At 48.7% G+C, this 13,443-nt stretch overlaps 2 protein-coding genes across 2 annotated transcripts; one reads left to right on the plus strand and one right to left on the minus strand.

Moving 5' to 3' along the window:
• Positions 1–4: 4 nt before the first annotated feature.
• LOC144035803 (coagulation factor IX-like) lies at positions 5–4,351 on the minus strand. The gene is made up of 8 exons (XM_077545750.1): positions 4,193–4,351; positions 3,025–3,203; positions 2,704–2,728; positions 2,497–2,610; positions 2,129–2,260; positions 1,733–2,037; positions 1,518–1,668; positions 5–749 (listed from the first exon to the last, which is right to left on the minus strand). Exons 1-8 carry the CDS (start codon positions 4,272–4,274, stop codon positions 190–192), a joined length of 1,548 nt encoding a protein of 515 aa, XP_077401876.1. The 5' UTR covers positions 4,275–4,351; the 3' UTR covers positions 5–189.
• On the plus strand, positions 3,899–13,347 carry LOC144035806 (fibroblast growth factor 13-like). Its single transcript, XM_077545756.1, has 6 exons — positions 3,899–4,109; positions 5,321–7,592; positions 9,038–9,148; positions 9,945–10,048; positions 10,392–10,590; positions 11,192–13,347. The coding sequence occupies exons 2-6, from the start codon at positions 7,406–7,408 to the stop codon at positions 11,326–11,328; spliced, it is 738 nt and encodes a 245-aa protein (XP_077401882.1). The 5' UTR covers positions 3,899–4,109; positions 5,321–7,405; the 3' UTR covers positions 11,329–13,347.
• Positions 13,348–13,443: the final 96 nt, after the last annotated feature.

A 13,443-nucleotide genomic window follows, 5' to 3' on the forward strand; every position in this document is an offset into this window, starting at 1 on the left:
CTGGTTGCTATCGATGAGCCAACAAATTCGTGCGTCTTTATTGTTTGAAATGTTTCATATTGATAGAACAGGAAGTGACTGCTCAAAGACGACAAACAGGAAGTGGCTGTTCAGAGGAAGAACAGGAAGCGGCTGCTGGCAGAAGAGGAAGCGGCTGCTGGCAGAAGAGGAAGCGGACGTACCGGGTGTTCACGAGTACGTACGGACACCGGTGGTGTTGCTGATCCAACCATAGTAGCGCGAGATGCGCGTGTAGACGCCGTACTTGCCGACTTCGGCGCAGCCCTCGCCCCAGCTGATGATGCCCGTCAGGAACCAGACGCCGTGGTGGCGGGTGACGTGCGGCCCCCCGCTGTCCCCCTGGCACGCGTCCTCCTTGCGGTCACGGAAGCCGGCGCAGAACATGAAGGAAGTGATGCGGTGCTCGCTGCTGTCCTTGCAGACGCCGCGGTCCACTAAGGGAACATCCAGCCGGCGAAGCGTGGTCGACTGCAGCCCCCCGTCGCGCACGCGACCCCAGCCGCTCACCACCGAGGTGGCCGCCTCCCGCAGGAGGCTCTCCGTGAAGGCTCTGGGTCCCAGGCAGACGGGCCGGCGCTGCGCCGACATCTCCACTGCCACGGCTAGCTTGAGCAGCGCCACGTCGTGGTTGAAGCGTGACTTTTCAAACTTGTACAACTTGTGGACCAGCTCCTGGGCCACCTCGTGGTCCCGCTCTGGACCCTCGTGCTCCGCCACGTCGTGCTCTCCTGCGGCAGAGTCCACAGCGCCGTCATTCTACGCACTGCCACTAGGGTGTGCCGTTACGTGCCGATTTTCACTGATTGTTTTTTTCTTCTCGAGTCTTGAATTTGTTCCCTTTTTGACTAGCAAGTACGTGTGAACGTACTTTTAGGCCAGGGGTTTGCAACCTGCAGCTCTGGGGCCACATGTGGCTCTTTAGTCCGTCTCTTGTGGCTCCCTGTGGATCTCTTTTTTAGTAGAAATTAATATTTTTTAAACATATTTATTTTTAGTTTTTAGATAAGATATTCTTTAAATAAAAATATGATTGGGAAAAAATGATTAATTAAATATTCAATTTAAATTTAAAATTAAAACAGAAAAAGAGAGACGAAAGGAAAAGCAGAAAATGAGCATAAAATTGCCAAAAATGCCAGAATTCAATAATAAAAAAGGCAAAAAAGAATTGCAAAAAAATGAAGAAAAGGTGGGGTCTTAAATTTTCACTTAGAAATAAACACTAAACACTGGTTGTATAGCCATGAAATCCATGAAATCAACATCTCTGGCCTTCTGTTATTGTGTGGTGTTGATTCTGTGATTTTGTCATCAACCCCAGCCTGTATTTTGCCATTTTGTTGTGTTTTGCCATAAGGGGGATGTTTCTGGGTGTGTTTTCTCTGGGAATTCCCACTTCCTCCCGCTATATTCTCAAAAGCCAAACGTTGTTGCCACTCACGACCGGCGCCCACGGACTCGTTGGCGGCGTTTTCATCACGATGTCGGTGGCTCACCCAGTCGCACAAAGAACGTCTGTCCGTCCATCCGGGCCTGGACGATGCAGTGCGCCGCCGTGATCACCCAAAGGTCGCTGATCAGCGAGCCGCCACAGAACGGTTCCGCAATGGTCTGCGTTAGCCTGGCCTTGTGCGAGATCAGCGCCGCCTGCGGGAGCGCCGCGGTCAGCGGTGGGGGTGGCGACTACGGACGGGTGCGCGTGAGGTCATACCTGCCAGGGAAAGTCTCTCGCTTTGGCCTCGTAGCCGCCCACGATCCTCTGGTCGCTGTTCTCCTCCGCCGTGATGGTGGGCAGCGTGGGGAAGAAGGAGCGCCACGACGGCTGCGATGGCGGCAGATCGCCGGCCCCCCTTCTGACCCGGGACGCCTCGGAGGTGTTGCCGCTTTGCTGCGGCTTGTCCCCGTACTCGTAGTCCAGCCACTCGTCCTGGATGACGTCATCGTGAAGGTGGATGCCGTCGGTCCGGTTGGACGAGCGCGGCGTCGGGCCGGACGCGGCGCCGCAGCTGAACTCGCCTGCACGAACGCCCGGATGCTTACCGCCGCACACACCTCCACTTGCGTGTGTGTTCTGATCGTGTATGTTTGCGTGTGCGTGGCGTTTCACCTGTGACCTCGCAAGTGGCGAGGTCGGCAGCGAGCTTGTAGCCGAGTGCGCAGCTGCAGTGGATGCCATTTGACTTCATGGTGCAGAAGTGAGAACAGCCGCCATTGTTGACCAAACACTGCTTGGATACCTCTGCCAGGGAAACACAAAAAGCTCCATCATCATGCACGGCACAAATTGTGATCGAAGTGTGAACGATTTTCTTTCAGTTTTCTTTTGGCATTTTTGTAGACGGCCACAGGTGCAACCACGTGCCTCCGCCATTGCTCGCCATGCCACAGTGATCAAAATGGCGCGTTTTTGCACATGCACGTGTGCTGTCTACCAAAGCAGAGGCGCGTGTGCGTGTGTTTGCTGGCCACACTCACCGATCTCGCAGTTCTTTCCCGTAAACCTTGTGTCACACCAGCACACGTACGAGTTGACGCCATCTTTACAGACGCCGCCATTCTGGCAGGGGGGCGGCTTGCACTGGTCGCCGTCTTTCCGCAAACACACACACATTAGCAAACATACACACTCATGAACACAGACACACTTATTAAGAAACACACACACGATTAAGAGAGGCTTACCGACGTATCCGGCCCAGAATTCCATCTGAAAGGACAACATTTCTCAAATACAAACATCAAACATTCAGCAAAATCACAGCTGTACAGAAATACTTCCGGTTTTATTCTTCTTTCAACTTGATACAATTGCAAAGTCAAGAGTGTGCCGCCGTCTAGTGGTCAACAGTGGAATTACTCACAATAGTGACGAGAGTTACACCAAAATTAAGTTATAATTCATAATCCAACGTGATTATATATGATGAGACGGAATGCGTGATTTCACACGATCCTGCATGATGATAATGCACATTATTCAGCACGTTACGTGTGCGTGCGCACCGTTTTGGTCTCGTCCTCAAAGATCTCGCGGGCCTCCTCGAAGTCGCACGTTTCCTCCTGGCATTCCCGCTCCAGATTGCCGGCCCTCATCTCCTCGAACGGGTTGCCATTGTAGCGCCGATGACGCCTGAGCACGTCGGACGCCGCCCGCCGCGACAGCCGCGACAGCCGCACGCCGCCTGCAGACCACAGCCCTCCCACCGGCTCAATTCACACATTTGTTGTTGGCCAATCACAATTCAGCATCCGAGTGTTGCTATGTCGATCTAATCTGCCTAAATGATTTTTTTTTTTGTTTCAACCAATCACATTCCAAGTTATTTCAAATTTAGCAATTTCGCCCGTGTGTGTGTGTTGGTTTGTGTTTGTTTCTCTATGTGTATGTGTCAGTGTGTATTTAAGTGAATGTTTGTGTGCTTTTGAATGTGTGTTGTATCAATTTGAAATGTGTTTGGTTGAGAAAGGAAAGGACAGAAAAGTTAGATCAACACGCCGCAGTCTGATTGGTCCATCTGAGTAAAAGTTGTTCCAGCCAACTTGGATGAGCAAAACACGTTGGTAACAACAAAACCAACCCACCCCCCCCCCCCCAATTTTTTTTTTAATTGACAATAATGTATTCCATGCAGCCCCACTAGTCTAAATATATTTTGGTTAATATTGTGTTAGTGGAATGTGAGTTAAGCAGCAAAATCCAGCAGTTTTTATCAACATCAGAAGGCGGCCATTTTGTCACTTGCTGTCTCAAGGATACAACCAATCACAGCTGAGCTTCAGAAAACAGGTGAGCTGTGATTGGTCGTTGCCTGAGCCCTCATCAACTGTGATGTCATCTTCAGTCGAGAGCAAGTGGCAAAATGGCCGCCCCCTGAGATGGATAAAAACGGCTGGATTTTGCTGCTTAACTCACGTTCCACAAATGTAATATTAATCAGAATGTCTATTGAGGTCACATTATTGTCAAGAAATGTTTAAGGATGGCTTCCCCTTTTTATAAAGCAGGTGCCTAAAAGAACTTTTTTTTGCGCTAGCGAAGACCCTCCCGCCTCCGACGTTGACGAGTGACAGCTGGAGGAAGCCTAAAGGTGAGGCGCTCGAAAGAGGAGGTCAGAGGTCAGGCGTGAGCTACAGAATTCCGTCCCTCCCCCGTCGCCATCCCGTCACTCACGCGCGTTTGCGTCCACGTCGTCAGCGTCGCCGGCCCGGACCCCAAACGTTAGCAACAACAGCACCAGATGCACGGCCGCCATCTTCAATCTGCTGCGCTTCAAGTCAAAGTACAAACACACACACGCGCCCGTGTGTGTGTGTTTACTCTGTGTGTGGGTGCGTAAGTTGGGGTCAGCGTCCACCGTCAAGAACTCGACGTGCTTCACTTTGCCATGAAATTGTTGACATTTCACGCTTCCATGACATCATCGAAATTGTTGAATTTGAGGATGCGCGGCAAGTGACAAACGTGTGTTTGTCTTCCGCTCAACTTTCGCGTGTAGTTTGAGTGTGCGACTGTTCGGAAGTTGCTGAGCGGACGTTTTCCTCCGCCTCGCTTCAGCACTTTTGCGTTTCAACAGCAAGTGGCGTGACGGGATAATGGACGGCAGCCCGAGAGTGGCTGATATGGAATCTGGCCTATTATGGGATGGATGCAGGCAACGCCATTAACTGGCTGTGTGTGTGTGTGTGTGTTTTTGATGTTAGCAAGAGCGTGTGTTGATGTGTGTATATTTGTGTATGTTAATGTATGTGTTTAGTGCATAAATGTGTTTGTGTGTTTTTGTACATATGTGTTTGTGTGTATGCGTGTGATAAGAAAAACCCGTTTTTTTCACTCAGAACTTCTAGTACAGGAAATTTGACGAGAGAATTTGAGTACATTTTACCAGTTTTTTGTGTGTGTTTTTTTCCAGTTAATCAAGCGGTGATGAACAAACTCATGACCTTCAGCTTGGGAGACGCCACTCTGCCACCTGAGCCATGCCACTCTTGCTGTTTGCCGCTATACTGCATTGCTGGTGTGTCCAAAATGAGACCAAAAACTGGTCTCATGGAGGTACAAGGATTGCACTTGACACCATTAATATGCTAACCCACATCAGGAGCAACATGGCTCAGGTGGTAGAGTGGCGTCTCCCAACCTGAAAGTTGCTGGTTTCGTTCCTCAACCCTTGAGTAGCTTTTTTGGGGGGGAATAAACTGGTAAAATTTACTTTGAATTTCTGAGTGCAAAAACTTGACTAGCTTTTTTCCAAGTAAATTACTTTTTACAGTGCGTCTATGTACGTCTAATCCCCTCCAGTGTGGTGGTCCCTGGGGCAGGCGTAGGATGTTGCCGTTGCATGTCGGGGGCGCCGTTGTGGGTGAGTAGGCAGTTTTGGCACAAGGAAGGCCGGGAGCAAAGAAGCCGCAGGTGGGATTCCCCGGAACGGGCGTCCGGGTGGCGAGATTTGGGAAGCATCCCGCCTCCGTCCCGACGAGGCGGAGATGAAAGATTGATGAAGTCCTAATGGCCTCTAATGTCCTGTAACGATCCGCCGGGCGGGCCTAATGGATCCGGAGCCCGGGAGAGAATCGAACGCTCGCAACGTCCGCGAGTGTCCGACGGGAAGTTGGCAAATGCCAGGAGCACAGACGCTCCGGAGCTCCACGGGCGCAGCATGACCTTCCCTCTTCGCAGATCCACCTCAGGTAGGCCGGATGGGACGAGTTCGAAGCTCGGGATCATTTTTGGGCAAGTCGGGTCTAGTGGGGGTGTGTGTGTGTGTGTGTGTGTGTGTGGAAGAAAGTGGAGAAAGTTCTCGTTGGACGCTTTCATCGGGTTTTCAGGGGAGCCGCTATATTGCGGATTTTTAAGCCATCGTTTTTGATGAGATTTGACAGGATAGGATGTGAGGAAGTCAAAATTTCAAGTTGCGCAACTTGTGTGTAGTACCTCCTTGTGCCACAAGATGGCGGGCAGCACTGAGCTCTCCTGAAAATTAGTAGCTTTTGTTCAAAGAGTTACAACTTGATGCTAATTGTGTTGGTATTTCATACTATATGTTAGCAATGAGCTACTAGATTTCATGGTTTTGTTGATATAATATTAATATTGTAATGCTTTGAAGAAGTTGTCTCTGAAAATGAGCTTGTTGGACGGGTACAAACATCTCCCACGTGTTGCTAGTGCCATGTCAGGGAATGTCATCTGTCGATTGTCGGAGGCGGATGGAAAACAAAATGTATGGTTTATTGATGCCGTACGTTACCAGCAGACTTTGCCTTGATTTCCTGCGAGTTTCTGCCGGAAGCTGACGGGCGCACAGCAAGCGCTGCAGTACCAGCAGGAGCCTCACAGGGGGCGGCGGCGAGGTCAGAGAGAGCAGCGCGCCGCCGCCATTTTGTCAGCGGCTTCTTGCCACCGCCGCTTCCCACATTTTCAAGTCGCGAGCCGCCGCTTGCTGCTCCGAAATTGGCGCTATGGGGAGATGAGATCAAAGTGGCTTCGGAGTGGGAGCAGCTCCCTCTGGTGGACGCCACAAGCTATGAGTCACATTTAGGCAAGATTAGAAAATAGGAAACTGGAAACGTGTGTCTTGTTTGTCTATGCGTGTGTGTTACCGTGCACGTTTCATTATAGCATGTGCTTATGAGTCGAGTGTTGTTTTGACGGTGTTCTTGTGAGTGTTGGGTTGTGCGAGAGAGTGTGTTGCAGAGATCTTCTTGCAGTACCTCTGCACCAAAACAGCAGCACGGCCCCTCCCCTCCACATGCCCCCCTCCCACACACTCCTGCAGGCTCCTTCATCTTCTTCACTCATTCGTGCACGTGGCCTTTTTTTTTTTTTTAATGAACGCCGCTTCATTTCATTGACAAACAGAAGGACTGGGGGGGCAGCTGGGTGTGTGTGCGGGGGGGGGGGGGGGGTCACTGCAGCTGACGCAACAGCTTCATCACAAACACACACACCAACACAAAGACAGATCGACGTACAAACTCACATGAAGAAATGCACACAAAATAACTGAGTAGAGCACAACTCACACACACACACACACTCTCGCATGCAGTCACGCCCACACATCAACAGAGCACTCACACATTCTCACACATAGGCACTCTCTCACATGCACCTTCAGACTGAGCACATGCACGGATGGGGAGGTCATCCGGGCTGAGAGGCGTCGCCACGGCGACCAGGCTGAGCGGGGGGGCAACGGTGGTGTGAGTAGCTGAGGGTTGGGGGGGGGGGTGGGGGTCGGGGGTCTTTACCGGATTCGTGAAGCGTGCCGATGGACGTGAGAACGTGTGGGCGCGCGGCGGCCACCGACGCCTCCCGGCCGTGAACACCTCGCCTGGCCCCCTCCCACCTCGGCCCCCCACCGGCACCCCCTCCCTTGACAACATGTCGCGCGCGGCGGCCATCGCCAGCTCGCTGATGCGCCAGAAGCGTCAAGCGCGGGAACGCGAGAAGGCAAACGCGTGCCGCGGCAACGACGGCGGCAACGACGGCGTCGGCAGCAAATTGAACGTCTTCGCGCGCGTCAACTTGTTTGGCGGCCGCAAGAAGAGGAAGAGGAGGAGGCCGCCAGGTGAGCTTCATCACCTCCGTCATCATCATCATATCATTTTTGATTGGCCAATGGTTGCCCGCAGTTCTGAGGTTTAGGGTTCCGATCTTGCCTTGGGGAATTCTTGTGTGCATAGGCACGAATTGTTGTGTTCCGGCGCTAAAGGGGGCCTTGACCCATACGTGAGGGGGCCGACAAAACATTTTTGAATATCAACAAAAAGGCTGGAGGGGCTTAATTGTAGCGACACCGATTTCTGAGCCGGCTATAGCGCCCCCTAGCTGCAGCATAGCACCATCCCTGTGTGTGGAGTTTGCCCGTGACCAATCCATTGCGTGTCCACACATGCCCTGACCATGAATGGCGACCAATCTGTTGTTTGTTTGTGTGGCATGGCAAAATCGGTCAATCAAGCAACTGGAAATAGTTTATATATATTAGAATGACTTTGAAAATATATCGTATTGTAAAATATGAAAAGGCAATTTTGTATGATCGTTTTCAAAATATTGGGGTGGCCCGGCCCTGTATCCCATTAGACTAGAGCCGGCCCTGAACTTAGCACTTAACAGCAGCTGAATCATCATATATTCGATATTTATAAATATACCAGCAAAACCAGCATCAAACATGGGACATTGATGAAAAAAATGGAACCTTGATGGTCCAGATGGCGTCCGTCGCTACTGGCATGACCTGAGATGGTTTCTAACCGGCAGTCAGGACCAACAACCAGTGGCAGAATTTTGAAATCGATTCTACAGCTGACTGAGATGTTCTGCGTGAGAGAGTCCAGTCAGAAGAGCATTACAGTCATTAACTCATTCACTGCCATTGACGATTACAGACGTCAAATATTATTTTTAACTATTTCTATTAGTTTAACATTTTTTCCACTTTTGTGAACAAGAGTATGAAAAAAAAGATTTTTTTTTTTGTACATTTAGAACGGATATAACATTTTTGATTAATTGTGAGTTAACTCGTGAAGTCATGCAATTAATTACGATAAAAAAATGTAATCGCCTGACGCTCCAAATTTTTTAATAATCTTTTCTTTTTTTTAAATCGCGTCAGGCAATTAATCTTTTTATTGTAATTAATCGCATGACTTTAATAGATAACTCATGATTAATTATAATTTTTATTTCTGTTCTAAATGTAAAAAAAAAAAAAAAAAATCTACATTTCATACTCTTGTTAACAATAGTGGAAAAAATGTTAAACTAATAGAAATGGTTCAAATAAATTTTGGACGTCAATAGCCGTCAATGGCAGTGAATGAGTTAAGATCCAAATGTGCAAAAAGTCCATTCTAGCTCCTTTTCAACTGCACTTAAGATTTTTGATCCGGTTTGTATGCGCTGGCAACGATTCCAAAATATCAAGAAGAGAAAACAAAAGAGCAACAAGATTGGAAGCGGTGACTGTTTTTTTTTTTTTTTTTTTTTGTTTGCGCCGATCAGAGCCGCAGCTGAAGGGCATCGTGACGCGACTGTCCAGTCGGCAAGGCTTCCAGCTGCAGCTCGGCCCAGATGGCACCATCGACGGAACCAAAGAAGAAGACGCCGCTTACGGTCAGCGCGCGCACCAACGCAGCACCGAGCAAAGACGACGGGCGCTCAAAAAGACACAATCTTCGTTCCGTGTCATAATCGCTCCTTTCAAATTGCCGCTTTTATTTTCTTTTTTCTTATTTACAAGACATATTACAACAAAAGATAATGATATTTAACCCTCCCTCATATCATTATTATTTAGGAATGAAGTGAGCAAAAAATAAGTTCTTTTATTTTGAATTTTGCTATATTTCGAAATCAGCAATGGCCTAAAAAAATACATACATAAATAAATAAATAAAAATATATAAATGCAAGACATTTGTTTTTGCTGCCATTTTTTATGAGATGAACTCAAATGTCTTCCACGTCAGCATTTCTCTCAAATATGGATCTCAATCTGCAATAGTGAGCACTTCTCCTTTGCCCAGATAATCCATCCCACCTCACAGGTGTGCCATATCAAGATGCTGATTAGACACCATGACGAGTGCACAGGTGTGCCTTAGACTGCCCACAATAAAAGGCCACTCTGAAAGGTGCAGTTTTGTTTTTTTTTTTGGGGGGGGGGGGGGGTTCTGGTGACCCAGAAAACCAGCCAGTAAGTACTGACCACATTTCAGAGTTGACTCAAAGTCAAGTCAAAACGTGAGCAGTAAAATGCGCTGGTCCAGCAAACTGTCCTACTAGTGAGTTCAAAGAAGGTACTAGTTCATGGACCTCGCGGTCATGGACATCACAAAAATGCTCCAAATACGACGTGCACGCTCACAAATTGGTGTGTGTGTGTGTTCGTGCGTGCGTGTGTCAACAGCCGTTTTCAATCTGATCCCCGTGGGACTACGTGTGGTCGCCATCCAGGGCGTCCAAACCAAACTCTACCTGGCCATGAACAGCGAAGGCTTCCTCTACACCTCCGTATGTACACACACACACACACACACACACACACACACACACACACACACACACACACACGCTCGAATATACACACATTTACACATCTACACACACGTCACGCAAACATTCGTACAAATGTTGCCGTTTCCCCCGGCAAGCGCGCCGGCATCCTCAGCATGCACTCAGTATTCCGGGGGGGTAGCCGGTCGCCATGGAGACGCGGGAAAGAGGAAAGGCAAACGTCAGCACCTCTAGGCGGGGCGGGGAGGGGAGGGGGAGGGGGGGGGTCACTTTGCTGTACGCGCCCCCCCGCCACGCGCCAGCCGCCACGTGACGGCTGCGCCCTTCCTTCCTTCCGCAGGAACACTTCACGCCCGAGTGCAAGTTCAAAGAGTCGGTGTTTGAGAACTACTACGTGACCTACTCGTCCATGCAGTACCGCCAGCAGGCCTCGGGCCGGGCCTGGTACCTGGGACTCAACAAGGAGGGCGCTATCATGAAGGGCAACCACGTGAAGAAGAACAAGGCCGCCGCCCACTTCATTCCCAAGCCGCTCAAAGGTAACACAAAGTCTCACTACTGTGAATGGTTAGCGTACTCAGCACTGGCCAGTGTTACTTTTCCAGTGTTGGAACAAATATGCAGTAAGCAGTGTTAGTTTAACTCATTCAAAACTCCCAAAAACATATTTATACGTCTTTTATGTTTTTTTTTTTTAAATGCTAGAGCATACAGAAGGCTTTGATGCAGCCTCTGAACTGAAGGAAATGTTTAAAGCAATGGTAGTTATTACAAAAAAACTGCCAGAAGGTGGCAGCAGAGTATAAGAGATCAACCAGGGCCATGTTGCAAAAAACTTTCCCCCCCGCCCCACAGTTCTAAACAGATTTGTGAACTGTTCATGTTTGACAGCAAAACAAAACAAAAAACAAAAACAAGTTATTATTCAGTATTTGTACAGCTGAAAATGGTCCGTACTAAAACAAAAAATGTGATATCTGAGTATCGGGAACAGAATCATTGAATTTACATGATTTCCTATGAAGGATATTGCTTTGTTATGATTAGTGCACTGGCTTCATGAAAAAAAAAAAGTTAACTGCTTATGTGTGTGTGTGTGTGTGTGTGTGTGTGTGTGTGTGTGTGTGTGTGTGTGCGCAGTGGCCATGTACAGAGAGCCGTCCCTTCACGACTTGACCGAGTTGTCGCGCTCGGGCAGCGGCACGCCGACCAAAAGTCGCAGCGCTTCGGCTTTGCTCAACGGAGGGAAGTCGCCTAGCAACAACGACCTGTCCTAGCCCCCAACCCCCCACCCGACAACCCCCCCCCCCCCCGATCAACCTCACTAACCACCGACCGAGCCCCCAACTCACTCACACCACACGCACACTTGGGCTGTGTTGGGAATCATCGGCTCATTTTGTTTCACTAGAGAAGGAATTTTTTACTCAGTAGACCGAGATAGTTTCCAAAAAAGTCCTTTTGAAAATGTTGTTTTTCCTCCACATATTTGTAGGTTGGATTTTAGAAACCAACTTCCATAATATTTTTGAAAAGTGTTTTTGGCTGATGTCAATTAGCATTTTTTTTTCCCCTGCTTATTTTGTGCCATTTTGGTGCCAAGAAACCACGCTGAAGTCAATTGAGGCGCTTCATTTACACAAAAGTAGAGCTATGGTGCCATCTTGAGGCGGTTCTAAACATTTTTGGGCTGGTGTCAATTCCTGGCAGATATTTTTTGGGGAGCCTCTTCCATGATTTGCTGTTTTTGGGATCATCATGCAACATCTTTGTGCCCAAAAAACGATGTTGAGTGAATTCAGACAAATTTAGCGCCAACTTGTGGCATCTATTGACAATTTTTGAGATGATGTCAATTGCAATTGGAATTTTTTTAAAAAAAATCATTAAATTGCAATTGCCATGAAAATAAATGTGAAATTTGGGGAAAGGGAATTACCACAAAATATCACAAATAAATAAATAAAGCAATAACTGATTGATTGCCTAAGAAAATCTGCCAACAATTGGCACCTGTTGATGTGAATTGAGGAGCTTTATTTGGACAAAGGTAGTGCTTTGCCACCATCTTCAGGCATCTACAAGCAATTGAAAAACTTTTTGGGGGAACGCCAATTTTGGGGCGGAAGCTCTCGTCCGCTTGTTTGCGTGTTGAGCAACTAGAGCTTGAGGAGCAAATTCAGACAAAAGTAGTGCTTTGCTGCTATCTTGTAGCATCTAGAGCTAAATATAAACCTTTTGGGGGCTTTCAAATACCGGCATTTTTTTGGAGTGGTGGGGGGGGGGGATGCTTATCTTCTGTTATCTGTCATTTTTGTGCTCAGCTTGGTGCCAAGCAAGCAGTGGAATGAGTTGAGGAGCTTCATTTGGAGAAATGTAAACGGACTCCCCGCGATCCCCGACACAGCCACACGCAGACACGGAAAGACAATCAGCCGACAGACTGAGCACGCAACCAAAGAGGAAAGCAGGCTGTCGCTAGGAAACAGGCGGCCATGTTTACAAGGAGCTGGTGGCGGCCATGTTTGTAGCCGTTAGCAAGGCAACGCATTGACCACAAACGCTGTGCACACGCGCCATTCATGTTTACAAGCCGGCCCCGCTTTTCACAAGAGAATCCTTGGCACACAAAACTTTTCCATTCACGACATCTTGGCAGCCATTTTGGGCGTTTGAAGAATTGCCCATTTTTGCAACATTTCACATTTCCCATGCCCAAACTGCCGAAAGAATGGAGACATCCGACACATTTCTCAACCCAAATCAAAGCATTCCAACTTCAAACTGTTCAACCCACTCAGGACATTTGCTCACTCACTATTTTGCTACGTTAGCATCGCAAGTGTTAGCATTTGAGCGATTGTTGTTCTTTTACGAGTAGCGTTTGTCCCCTCCAATTCCACACGTCTTCCATTTCCGTGAACTCTACAGCATTGAAGTCTCGCGTCAGCTTTTCCGCATTCGCACGCCAACTTCTCCACAAACGTGCTTGTCGAGTTCTTCTTTGTTGCTTTGTTACTTTGTCCCCGCTTGTCTTGCCGCATGAGCGCTCGCTCGCTGACCTCTGCCCTCGTAGCAGCATGCTGAGGTTTCTCTCGACGTTTACGCTCGCCGGGGGGGCGCCAGTGAGCCACTAGGGTCAAACCAGAACACTCGTGATGGGACCAATGGGAAGCGGCGGGCGGAGCCCTGAAGGGCCAATGGCGGCCGCGGGAGCCAACGGGAAGTACGGAAGCGTTTGCTTCCCGCTGTGGACTCAACACGACATGCACTGAATAAACTTTGTAAACAAGTTACTGGTCGCTCGCTCTGCTTTGCAACGATTCATTGTGTTCTATTTTGGAACAGTGCAGTACACAAGGCGTACACCGGGTGGTGCTGCTACCCAAAGA

This window comes from Vanacampus margaritifer, chromosome 16 (genome assembly GCF_051991255.1).
Source record: "Vanacampus margaritifer isolate UIUO_Vmar chromosome 16, RoL_Vmar_1.0, whole genome shotgun sequence".
Lineage (NCBI taxonomy): Eukaryota > Metazoa > Chordata > Actinopteri > Syngnathiformes > Syngnathidae > Vanacampus > Vanacampus margaritifer.

Excerpts from the sequence above, each read along its gene's own strand:
- LOC144035803 (XM_077545750.1), bottom strand. The coding sequence starts at position 4,274 with ATGGCGGCCGTGCATCTGGTGCTGTTGTTGCTAACGTTTGGGGTCCGG. Across the intron at positions 2,729-3,024 it reads TTGAGGACGAGACCAAAACG|ATGGAATTCTGGGCCGGATA; the intron begins GTGCGCACGCAC and ends TTGTCCTTTCAG. Across the intron at positions 1,669-1,732 it reads CGAGAGACTTTCCCTGGCAG|GCGGCGCTGATCTCGCACAA; the intron begins GTATGACCTCAC and ends GCGCTCCCGCAG.
- LOC144035806 (XM_077545756.1), top strand. The coding sequence starts at position 7,406 with ATGTCGCGCGCGGCGGCCATCGCCAGCTCGCTGATGCGCCAGAAGCGT. Across the intron at positions 7,593-9,037 it reads GAAGAGGAGGAGGCCGCCAG|AGCCGCAGCTGAAGGGCATC; the intron begins GTGAGCTTCATC and ends TGCGCCGATCAG. Across the intron at positions 10,049-10,391 it reads AAGGCTTCCTCTACACCTCC|GAACACTTCACGCCCGAGTG; the intron begins GTATGTACACAC and ends TTCCTTCCGCAG.